Source organism: Schistocerca gregaria, chromosome 3, assembly GCF_023897955.1.
Source record: "Schistocerca gregaria isolate iqSchGreg1 chromosome 3, iqSchGreg1.2, whole genome shotgun sequence".
Taxonomy (NCBI): Eukaryota; Metazoa; Arthropoda; class Insecta; order Orthoptera; family Acrididae; genus Schistocerca; species Schistocerca gregaria.
Window position 1 is genome coordinate 474,115,958 of NC_064922.1, and position 12,556 is coordinate 474,128,513.

The 12,556-nt window shown below is 43.6% G+C and overlaps 1 protein-coding gene across 2 annotated transcripts in view; it reads right to left on the minus strand.

The window, feature by feature from the left end:
- LOC126354997 (uncharacterized) overlaps nucleotides 1-12,556 on the minus strand; it is a 304,832-nt gene that overhangs the window by 66,456 nt on the left and 225,820 nt on the right. For both annotated transcript variants that reach the window (XM_050005116.1, XM_050005115.1), the window contains one exon: nucleotides 8,859-8,945. In XM_050005116.1, the coding sequence (XP_049861073.1) occupies nucleotides 8,859-8,945 (87 nt within the window). The remainder of the gene's footprint in view (nucleotides 1-8,858; nucleotides 8,946-12,556) is intronic.

Below are 12,556 nucleotides of genomic sequence, written 5' to 3' on the forward strand. Positions count from 1 at the left end.
AATAGATACCGATGGCGCAATGTTAGCTATATCATTACGCTATCTGTTGACGGATGACGTTGAAACCTCGGGTGGTATATGCCGTCATCGGATCAAAATCGACAACTTTCCAGGTGTTCTATTTTTTCCTGACAGTGTGTGTTGAGCCGCTGATTCATTTTTTTTCAAGACTAGCAACTGTGGGAAGAGCAAAACCTGCTGAACTTAATTGTTTGAGCAGTTCAGTAACATGCTCCATTTAGTTCATTAACATATAAATCCAAAGCTTCGGAGCATTCTGTATCGGTCATGGACTCTTGTTCATGTGCTACGTTAGTTGTTGGTACTCTCTAATTCGTATACAAAATCGAATAAAATGTTTCCTCAAAATTTAGGGAGAGTCCATTTGCAGAGACCCACTCATTATAGTTTCGGATTGTGTTGTTGTGGGACTGTTTCCTCCGGGATTAAATCGTACAGACTGTTTTTCCAGATATATTAAACATCAAATGCTGAGCTATTGTTCCTTTTATATTTTTCATAAAAATTATAAGTACTCGAAAAAACAGTCCCCCTCTCCCAAGAGCAAACCAAATCTGCTTTATTTGTTTTGAAGCAGATGTTGCTAGCGCCATGCGGTTTACGGAAACCGAAGTAAATATTCATACAGCAGTTTTTGCTCGCAAAAGCCGTGTAGAGTGAGTATGCAAACGCGTTTAAAAACAGATAGGATCATAGCGGCAGCGTTAACAGCGATGAGCAGGCCGTGGCGAACACGCAGCGGACGAGGCAACGGGCGTCGCCATCCCACTCGGCATTCAAAGCCACTATCGCCGCGTACGGGGGCGGGACGTCACATGTAACCACTACGTAATTCAAAAACAAAGGCTTTACACAGTACGCAGCTTCACATTATCGGTGCGACAATGCATTCCCCCCAGTAACTGAATGCATTATGCGTCAAGTGCAACGGTGCTTAATGGTTTTACAGGTGTCAGAGATGAGTGCGGCAGCATACTGCGGCGTTAACGACGTTATCAACAACATTACCGTTCTGTGCGCACGGCAGCGCGATAGCGTGCTTGGAAATGCCGTGCTACTACAGTATTTAGGACCAGGAAGTACCTACGATGCAGTACGTCTTCCAGGCCAATTGCCTACTTTCCTTTCTTCTGACTGGGGCTTCCCGCAAAAAAATGGTTCAAATGGCTCTGAGCAGTATGGGACTTAACATCTATTATCATCAGTCCCATAGAACTTAGAACTACTTAAACCTAACTAACCTAAGGACATCACACACATCCATGCCCGAGGCAGGATTCGAACCTGCGACCGTAGCAGTCGCGCGGCTCCGGACTGAGCGCCTAGAACCGCTAGACCACCGCGGCCGGCGGGCTTCCCGCAGATCTACTTCTTGGAGCATAGTAAAGCAGGATTTGTTTCGGAATCTTTGTCTCAATCACGGCACAGAAATGTTATTTCCGTTTACTATGGCACGCATTTTTTTCTTTGCTGTTTGCTAACCTGTGTAGCCAAATTTTTCTTGTGTGTAACTACAGATTACTGGTATGAGGAAAATCACTTTAGTTAGGACGTCATATTTCCATGAAATACTTATTGAACTGGATCAGGAAGTACCATCACTTTTTAGAATTTCATTTCTGTCCCTCCCTTGGTTTCTGTTTGAGAGTTCTTCTAACTGTCATAAGTATTAGCCAATGAGTGTCATTGTACCGAAAATATTACATGTGTTCCAATGTCATCAGGGCGATGACGAAAATAGTTCGAAGTGCACTGTTCTCTAGGAGCAGTGTTATTGATTTTAGTGACTACAGTTTCTAAGTTCTGCGTGAGATTAGTTAACGAATATCATGGAAACCTGAATCAGAACCTCCCTTACACGAAGGCGAATCATATTACAATCCTGGTTCAGTATTTCACGTCCAAGCATATTCTCACTGCATGGAAGGATCTGTGTTGACCGACGGTTCCAACATAACGGCCAGACTCTTTGCCGGACAGGAAGAGAAGTGCGCGTAATCTTTCGGGCTTTGGCCACACTGCGGTAATTACCGGCGCTCGCCTCGCCTCGCCTTTTGTGGCCGTAATTGAGTTGCTCCGTGACTGTCATCATTGTGAGGGCCACCGGCCTGCCCAGCCGTGCGTGGCCTACTGATTTCCCAGGGGCCGAGCGCGGCCGCCGCATTGTCAACCCAGACTCTTTAGCTCGAGCGGAACGTAACTCGCTCTCGAGCAGTCGCTCATGCTCTTTTCGCCGACCGTGAATCCGTCTGCAACACTCGACATTCTGAAGCCGAGTGTCGCGTGGTGCACGACCATTGCCTGTGGCAGTGAAGGTCGTTTTCAACTAGACGCCCAAGCTGTTGGTGGGATCACGAAATGTAACAGATTGGTTGTACAGAATAGACTCGAAGGTGAAAAAAAGTGCTATTGAAAGTACATTAAAAGGCTGACCAAACACAGACAGTTACTTCTTAAGCATTCCTGATCCCACACAACGAATTCGATTAATTAAAAAAAATGACTTTTATCTCTGCGATGTTGTTCCTTAAAACTGATGCACAGTGAAGACAGTACGCAACAAATGTCAAACTGGAATGCGGTATACTGCCGTGTGGTTTTAATTAAAGTGCAACTACTCACAGACGTCCAGCGCGGGCTCGCAGCAAAACTTGGTAGACATTCTAACGCGTTAATGTGGAACCAATTCACGCTGAAGACAGAAAATTAGTTCTAATTTTGGGCGCTAGGTGGAAATGTGGCGCTAAGAGTGCAAAAAGACGTATAGAAATTTTTCCAAATGTAATGTATTAGGAATAGCGCGTGGGTAGAAAAGGTTAAACAAATGAGAAAGGTATAATGTTGATTTTATTATAACTGCCGCTTGGGCAGTTTGTTCAATATGAGTACCGGAAACATCGACGAGATGCTGTACAGAATTGCATCTGTTGGCCAAAATTGGAACTACTTTTTTCAGCGAAAATCGGTTCCGTATTTACTAGTGTGAGTACTTACCAAGCTTCGCTGACATACAATAATACAGTCCACAATGGATGAATGGTACCGTTCTGAAAAAGATAAATCTTCTCACATTGCGTTCTAAGTGTACCACTAACATCCTGCCAACAGTGTCTTCCAGACTGCACTGCGACATCTATTCATGTGTACAAAGGTGATGCAATCCCTGCTCTCTGAGTCTTTCTATGAGCAGAGGTCCCTCCTGTAATCCATAACGAAGACGTTCTTCTTTATTGTATGGTTGCTAACCGCACTGAATTGGTGAGTGTTTCACTGCACCACTGGCCCGTCTATTAGCTGTTATAATACCTAAAGACCGACATCAACACCTGCTGTTGTGGTGCGCGTGTAACAAGGAGGGAGGTGGAGCGATGTGCAAAAGCCGTTGTTGAAGGAAGGCAACGGTGTGCTACCGCACATGCTTCCTCCTGCACTACAAGTGCTGCGACGTCACGCGCGAGCCAAAGCACGAGTTCCGATGTCCGCGCACGTTCGAGTCAGTTTGTAATACAATAGCTTAGGCACTACGTACCTTTTGTTGATTCGTTTAGATTTCTCTTTTGTTCAAGATCCCATCGTTGACCTTCTGTAATTAGTGTACGATTAATTCGATACTATAATGAAGTGTAATCTCTGTAATATGCAAAATATGAGCAAATGATCTTTTCTCTTCCACATATAATCTCTCTGCTACAGTGGTCAAGATTAAGGGACCCCCTCATTGAAAGTAGTCCAAATGCACAAATTTACTTAATTATAGAAAGTTTCCATTACTCTCGCTATTCAAGTCAAATTCTGTGCAATATTGGGTTCCTCTTGTGTATTAAAAGTGCATATTAATGTTGTAACTAGATCCACAGTTTGTCTAATGTGGTCATGCTACATAACGATTAATAGAAAGACATCTATCTATGAAAACAGTAACTTCTTCATTGAAAAGACAGTGAGAAGTAATCTGTTAGTGAATTCCATTTAATTTTCATTCTAAGTAGAAAGGTGTTTAGTAGTAAAAGACTTAATCTATGCACAGTAACTAAATTTGCTGTGGACCATATCCATATTTCATGTCAGATAGGAATTTGTTTGAAAAGTAATATTAAACCTATGTCCAATTTACGATTCTTCAGTGACGTTATTGAGACCATTTACTTTGACTAAGTCCTCAAGGTAATAGTGTGTTTTGGTATCTGTTATATTTATGTAAATAGTTTGTTCTGATCTGTTAGCTTCAACCTTAACGTGAACATACTGTATTCAGGTGCCAGAGTTCACTGCACTCGCGTGTGGCAAAGTATAGGTTGTGTTTGTCCGTTTCACATTTATGATATCTGTAGTAACCGTTCTTATTTGTGTAGTCGTATGAGTAAATTTGGGATCTCTATTATGTTAATAGTTTCAATTAAAATACTATCCTAGCCGCTATTCTGGGTAATGGGACAGAGAGATAGTGTGTGTGTGTGTGTGTGTGTGTGTGTGTGTGTGTGTGTGTGTGAGAGAGAGAGAGAGAGAGAGAGAGAGAGAGAGAGAGAGAGAGGAGGGGGGAGGGAGTTAATGAAACAGAAAAGAATATTGTACGAGATAAAAAAAAAATCTAAAATTTACGTGCTGTAACGGAAAAGGCAGGATCTCCAATATGCGCTAACATACTAAAACCCACAAAATTTGTTATGTTAAGCAGTGCGAAGCTAAGAATATTTTTATAACTTATCTTTAATTGTCTTTTCATTCTTGTAACAGTCTCACTGTGTACATAAAGCGATAAATGGGTCTTAAATGAACTTCCGCTTGTTCTTCGTATAGAGGACGGCGAGTGATTGCCTCACACGTGACGTCATGCGCAGACAGAGCGTACATTCATTCGCCTGAGTGGCACAGCCTTGTTTCTCTCCGCCATGTGTAGAGGCAAGGGACAGCGTAGCATGTGGCGCTCCAGCCAATAGAATCGTTCGGCCGCCGAGTCTGTAGCGTGCGGTTCAGAGACCACGTAGAACACTTGATCGTTGATTTTAATGTTGGATTAGGAATGGTGAAGGTGGTGGGGTGTGGTATGGGGAAGAGACCTAGAGCACACGCCAGTGGCTTCTGCGCAGAAAGCGTCACATCCCGCCGTCTTACTTGTACACCACTATACAAGTAGGCTGCCGGTCAGGGCAGGGATTTCGGTGGCACTGTTTGTTGCTGACACGAGTCTTCATGGTATACCGTTGATACAGTGGCACCTGAGAATTCTGTTCACTCGCGCTACCTCTGAGGTGGACGGCTGCCTACGTCAGGCGCCTATAGTTCAGCCGCGGTCAAATAATCTGTTGCCTTGCCTATACTGTGTCGAGCTGCACGCCTACGGCCAGTGCGGGGTCACAAGTCGTCCGGCACCCCTGTCACGTGACACACAGAATTACCGCATTCGCTGTGGAAACAGAAGCGTTCCCTTTCTTCCCCACTCAGCAGCTCTGTCTGATCCAAAGGTTCAAATCGCTCTGAGCACTATGGGACTTAACATCTGATGTCATCAGTCCCCTAGAACTTAGAACTACTTAAACATAACTAGCCTAAGGACATTACACACATCCATGCCCGAGGCAGGATTCGAACCTGCGAACGTAGCGGGAGTGCGGTTCCAGACTGAAGCGCCTGGAACCGCTCGGCCACATCGGCAGGCGACATGAACCAAAGGCTCAAGAGTAAGAATCTTCTAAGAACTTTTAATTCTTTGTAGACTTGTCTTTTGAGCTCTAAACGGACAGTGAACTAGGAATTGCTAGCTGCACGCAACCGATAAGTCATCAAATATTATGATACTAAAGACAGTTTATTCAGCAAACATTAGTAAGTAATCACTTTAACATAACATTAAGATGATGATTGCTATGAACAAAGCTATATCTGAAATACTGTCGTTGAAAGACTGCTTAAAATTAACAACACGAGTTAATGGTCACAGCGCATATTGGAAACTACCGCGTGTTCATTCAAAGCTGAGTTAGTTTTAATTTTTCGTCTGCTACTATGCTTTCAATATACTACGTTAAAGTAGGTGCTATTGTTTATCTGATTTTCTCTGCTGTTTTGATTTTATGTGCGGTATGATTAGCAGGTAGCACACTGTTGAACCATTGGAGGAAGAATTTACTAGCTTCGAACGAGTTAATGCTTCATTCAGTTTCAAATATTACAATAAAGTAAAGTCGTGTGGAATGAATGACTAGGAGACCCAGAGGGGAACGTCAGCCGCCTAATTGGAAAGGTTTACCTTATCCATCGCGCCCGCAGGCAACTTTCCTTCTCCTTGAGTGAGAGTTGTGTATGTAAACGTCTATGTTAAGTGTAGGTGACTGTAACGGGTGAGTGAATAGTGCAGTGTCATTTTCTTATGGATATGAGGAGAGAAGGCATAGGATGAGACCTGTGCCGGCAAATAGACTACTCCTCTTGAAGAGCACCAAGAGGGCCGCCGAGCATAACGTCCCAGACGATGGACGATCACCATCAACAGTGTTGTGTGCCCTCACCTCATGAGACACTGTGGAGAGCTTTCGGATTTAATCCGGGACATTGGCGCCAGGGACTTAACGCCAAAACACCTCCTGTCCCATCGGCCATAAAGGAAAAATGAAAAGTGTCAACAGAGTGCGGCGTAAGCGGATGGTACCCATCCAAGAAGCCCACTAGCCACATCAGAATGTAGTTCATTTCGGGTGTACCCATCTCGGAGAAGCCCTCGACAATCCACTTTTATTACAAATTCTTTTCATTTTTTAGTTTGTTCCATTTATTATAGTGGCACAGTGGCAGTTGCGATGCATCAATATCCGATAGTACAGACAATGCTCTTGTGCTGCTGGCACATGCTGACTCACGCGTTTCGAGGGTTAATAGAAGTATATCCAGTTCTTGGTTGTGTTTTGTCGCACTGATGCAACAATTCCACTTAGTCGTATATATCAGCTATATTTACAAGTTTGGGAAATTGAGCTAAAATTTACGAGAAACACTAATTGCATTTGGTATGTGAATATCAATACACTGAAGCGCCAAAGAAACTGGTATAGGCATACATATTCGAATACAGAGATATGTAAACAGGTAGAATATGGCGCTGCGGTCGGCAACGCCTATATAAGACAACAAGGGTCTGGTGCAGTTCTTCAATCGGTTACGACTGCTACATGACAGGTTATCAAGATGTAAGTGATTTTGAAAGTAGTGTTATAGTCGGCGCACGAGCGTTAGGACACAGTATCTCCGAGGTAACGATGTAGTGGAGATTTTTCCGCCTGACTATTTCACGAGTGTGCCGTGAATATCAGGAATCCGGTAAAGGTCAAATCTCCGACATCGCTGCGGCCGGAAAAAAATCCTGCAAGAAAGGGACCAACGACGACTGAAGAGAATCGTTCAACGTGACAGAAGAGCAACCCTACTGCAAATTGCTGCAGATTTCAATGCTGCGCCATCAGCAACTGTCAGCATCTAAACCATTCAAAGAAACATCATCGATATGGGCTTTCGAAGCCGAAGGCCCACTCTTGCACCCTTGGTGACTGCACAACACAAAGCTTTACTCCTCGCCTGGGTCCGTCAACGTCGACATTGGACTGTTCATGACTGGAAACGTGTTGCCTGGTCGGAGGATGGACATGCACATCTCATGAATTTATAGACCCTGTATGTCAGCAGGGGGCTGTTCAAGCTGGTTGGGACTCTGTAATGATGTGGGGCGTGTGCATTTGGAGTGATATGGGAATCCCCATACGTCTAGATACGACTCTGACAGATGACACGTACGTAAGCATCCTGTCTAATCATCTACATCCATTCATGTCCGGGCAATTCCAGCAGGACAACGCGACACCCCACACATCCAGATTTGCTACAGAGTGACTCCAGAAACACTCTTATGAGTTTAAACACTTCTCCTGGCTACCAAACACCCCAGACATGAACATTATTGAGCATATGTGGGATATCTTGCAACATGCCGTCCAGAAGAGATCTCCACGGCTTCCAACTCTTACGGATTTGTGGACAGCCCTGCAGGATTCATAGTGTCAATTCCCTCCAGCACTACTTCAGACATTAGTCGAGTCCATACCACGTAGTATTGCGGCACTTCTGCGTGGTCGCGGGGGCCCTATACGAATTTAAGCAGGTGTACCAGTTTCTTTGGCTCTTAAGTGTATTTTGACTGATCGAAAGAAATATCATTATTTGGCATCAATATTTAATCTATCCAGTGCTAGTGCACTATTTATGTATATCGTTGCGCAGGTTAGTGTCAGTTCCTTTTATGATCTGAGCCGGCCGGGGTGGCCGAGAGGTTCTAGGCGCTACAGTCTAGAACCGCGCTACCGATGCGGTCGCAAGTTCGAACCCTGCCTCGGGCATGGATGTGTGTGATGTCCTTAGGTTAGTTAGGTTTAAGTAATTCTAAGTTCTAGGGGACTCATGACCTCAGAAGTTAAGTCCCATAGTGCTCAGAGCCATTTGAACCATTTTTTTATGGTCTGAACCTGACGACTGTTCCATTAAAATTGTGGATCTGTATGTTGACTTAATCGATGTTCCAATGCTAATGTTGCTTTAAGTACATCCATAAGTTTGCAACGTGTAACTTACGAAATGTCAATTTATTTTTATTTTCCTGTTGCATCGAGTGCGGATGCCTACAATTATATCACAAGCACAGAGCTTAATTTATTTTTTTATATATACTTGCACACAACTATCATATGTAAATTCGTTTGTGTGAAAGTACTGGCTTCACATAAGCATTTAGCTGTTGTGAAGTAAAACCAGAATGGTTGCAGCGAAGAAATCAGGGCGGCCCAAAGAGTACTCACTGGATCGTGGCAGACGCGATGCCGGTGCTGTCCACATCCCTCTTCTTCGTCATTATCCCTCGGCAGATGGGTGCGAACGGGTACATCCTGAGGAACAAGAGATTAACAGTTATAAAAGTCAACATGTACTCCACATGTATCTTCTCATACTGCTACAACTAACCTTCCAAGCAACAAACATCAAGGACTGTGAATATTATCTATGAAAAATAGTAATATCTAGTTGTTAAAGTAGCCATTCGAGCAACTTAGCATCAGGAGACTGAAAACCTCTTGTGTCAGTTACGATCCCCGTCTTGGAGGCCTCTGTGTTTCTCTGTGGCCAAGAAATACGTATGTCATCACGTTTCTTATTGAGTCAGTAGATACCTGATTGTTTCTGTGTTGCTACCCAAACGCAAAATATGTCTATTTAACTGCTGTTCTGCCCTCGTTTATTCAAGAATAGCCGCCCACCCTGTACATCAATGAATTTCACGTACTGTTCCCTTACATTCGCAGATATCATAAAATCGCGTTCAAAATAACAACGTGATAACATACTTAATAAATGAAGCTTCATATTCGTATCATGTAAACAATTCTTTTAATATTCTAATGCCATTGAGGTAGGGGAGGACATTATACTCACAAGCCCTCGAAATTGATAACAGGTTTGCTGTAAACAACACTTAATGTGATTGGTTGCTGGATTTATCTTCAGAAATTAAGTTCTTGTGTTACATACTGGACAAGTATTCACTTGGATCAACAAATTTTGCATTTGTTTATTTCATTATATTGAGATGAAAACTGTAAAAGCAAGACTTAACTGTGCAATTTTTTCTTTATTATTGAGAAGTATAGCGAAATACGACCTTAAAGACAATGGGTCTTCTGTTTTGGGAAACTTAAAATAAATTACACAGTTTTTTTCTGTTCATATGAGAACAACGAATTCTTATGATCTAGAACTGTTGTGGTTCTTGGGATGTGTGAAAAACTGCTTCCTTTTGGGAACAGAGACAAGAAAGAAATTTATAATTGATAAAATTTAAAATAAAAGTTGCTTCTTTTATCTTTTGTGAAAATCCACCATGGATCTATCCAATGTTTCGTTGAGTCTACGATAGTTAGAGAAGACGGGGGAGCTACAAATATGTCGATCCAGTCAATGTTCTCCAACATGGCTAAAACTTTATTCCGAAGAGTCTCCCGAGTACGTTACTGGAGCAGTTTCCAGTCCCGAACCATCATTGTTCCGATATACTTGACCAGGTTTGTCTGGAGGCTTTGCAGGTCGTTCCTGCGCCGATATTTCTAGATGTCTGTTTAGTCAAGTTTTATGTATGCATGCTGTTGTTATCGCGCGCAAAGTGAAAGACAGACATCTCTTCTGGATAACGAAATCAAACGATGGAAATGGAAATGCCGTGTGACTAGGGCCTTCCATCGGGTAGACCGTTTGCCTGGTGCAAGTCTTTCGCGTTGACGCCACTTCGACGACTTGCGTGTCGATGGGGATGAAATGATGATGATAAGGACAACACCCAGCCCCTGAGCGGAGAAGATCTCCGACCTAGCTGGGAATGGAACCCGGGCCGTTAGGTATGACATTCTGTCGCGCTGATCATTCAGATACCAATGGCGGACAATGAAAGGATTGGCAGCGTCAACAAATGTGTTGCTTCACCTTGATATGTCGCGCAGGAGTTCTTTGATCGTGACTGCCAATGTACCGATCAGAAGGTAACCCCTGGCGTTATTTGTAAACATACACACAATTATCACCAGCTCTACCTGCGGGCCGCACTTGAATCGGTTGTTGAAAGCAAACTACCAGTTTGCTTCCGTTAGACACGTTTGTGGAACAGTAGAGTGAAAATCGACTATGTCACGGAGGACAATAGCGACCAATGATTGGACGCCCATCACGTTATGCGTAGAAGGCTTGTAAACAAGGGAAACTGCTCGACTTGGGCACCGGAGTCAAAGTGATGTGGTGCGCACGTGGAATCGGTTCCAGTTGACAGTGTTGACGATTTAAGCCGCACAGGTCGTCCACGTTCGACAGGTGCACGACTTTTGAACGGAAGGAACCGTGGACTGAGCGCTGCAGCAGTGAATTTGTCCTTCGAAGAGGCTAAAGAACGTCATGTATCGCATCAAACTCTTGGGAGACGATTGATGTTGCGAATCTCCGTTCCCGGGACCATGTTGAGCACCACGTTATACACCGCTACACCGTGGACTCTGTTACGGATGGGGAAGGAATCATGTAGAATGGACGCCCCAGGATTGGCGTCCGGCGTTGTTTATGGTCGATACTCGGCTTGTTTATAACGTGATACACGCAGACAGTGTGTTTGGAGCAACAAGACAATATTGAACACCTCAAATACAATGTTCCACACGTGCAACAAAATGGTCGTGGATTGATGTTCTGGGGTGGCATTACCTGGGGCCACCTTATACATCAGGTGGTAGTTGAGGGCAACCTCGCTACTTTACGTTACAGGGACGAGATTCTGCAACCGATAGTGTGACCTTATCGCCAATATTTTGACGACAGTTTCATCTTGAGGACGTTCCTTCAGCATGCTAAGTTCTAGAGGACGGAGTGGTCTGCCTGTTCCCCAGGCGTGAACCCATTTAAACATGTGTTGGAGCGATTGAAACGACTTTTCTTTGGGTGTCGACATTTACTACGTAATTTACACTCAGACTGCCGTTGAGCAGAGGGCAGTTTGGACTAGAGATGACTTGGTGTTCTCGTTGATGATTTTCAAGACAGTTTCAAGCCTGTATCCGAGAAAGGGAGCGTTCCATCACGTACTGACGTACTGACGTTGTCCAGGAGTGCTCTGAAAAAGCTCAAAGCCAATTTTTTTATGTGCCATGAATTTCAAAATAAAGGGGTTATGCAGAACTTTTGTTGATGTGTGTTTTTGTATTTTCTGAACTTTTAGAATACTTTAATGATTGAAATTTAAAATTACCGCTTTGTAACGCTGATAAATTTCCTTATAAACAATTTATAATCAAGCTTAAAACAAAATAATTTTTTTTTCAAACTCTTCTACATCTATATCCATACTCCGCAAGCCACCCGACAGTGTGTGGCGGAGGGTACCCAGAGGACCTCTATCGGTTCTCCCTTCTATTCCAGTCTCGTATTGTTCGTGGAAAGCAGGATTGTCGGTATGCTTCTGTGTGGGCTCTAATCTCTCTGATTTTATCCTCATGGTATCTTTGCGAGATATACGTAGGAGGGAGCAATATACTGCTTGACTCTTCGGTGAAGGTATGTTCTCGAAACTTTAACAAAAGCCCGTACCGAGCTACTGAGCGTCTCTCCTGTAGAGTCTTCCACTGGAGTTTATCTATCATCTCCGTAACGCTTTCGCGATTACTAAATGATCCTGTAACGAAGCGCGCTGCTCTCAGTTGGATCTTCTCTATCTCTTCTATCAACCCTATCTGGTACGGATCCCACACTCTTGAGCAGTATTCAAGCAGTGGGCGAACAAGCGTACTGTAACCTACTGCCTTTGTTTTCGGATTGCATTTCCTTAGGATTCTTCTAATGAATCTCAGTCTGGCATCTGCTTTACCGACGATCAACTTTATATGATTATTCCATTTTAAATCACTCCTAATGCGTACTCCCAGATAATTTATGGAATTAACTGCTTCCAGTTGGTGACCTGCTATTTTGT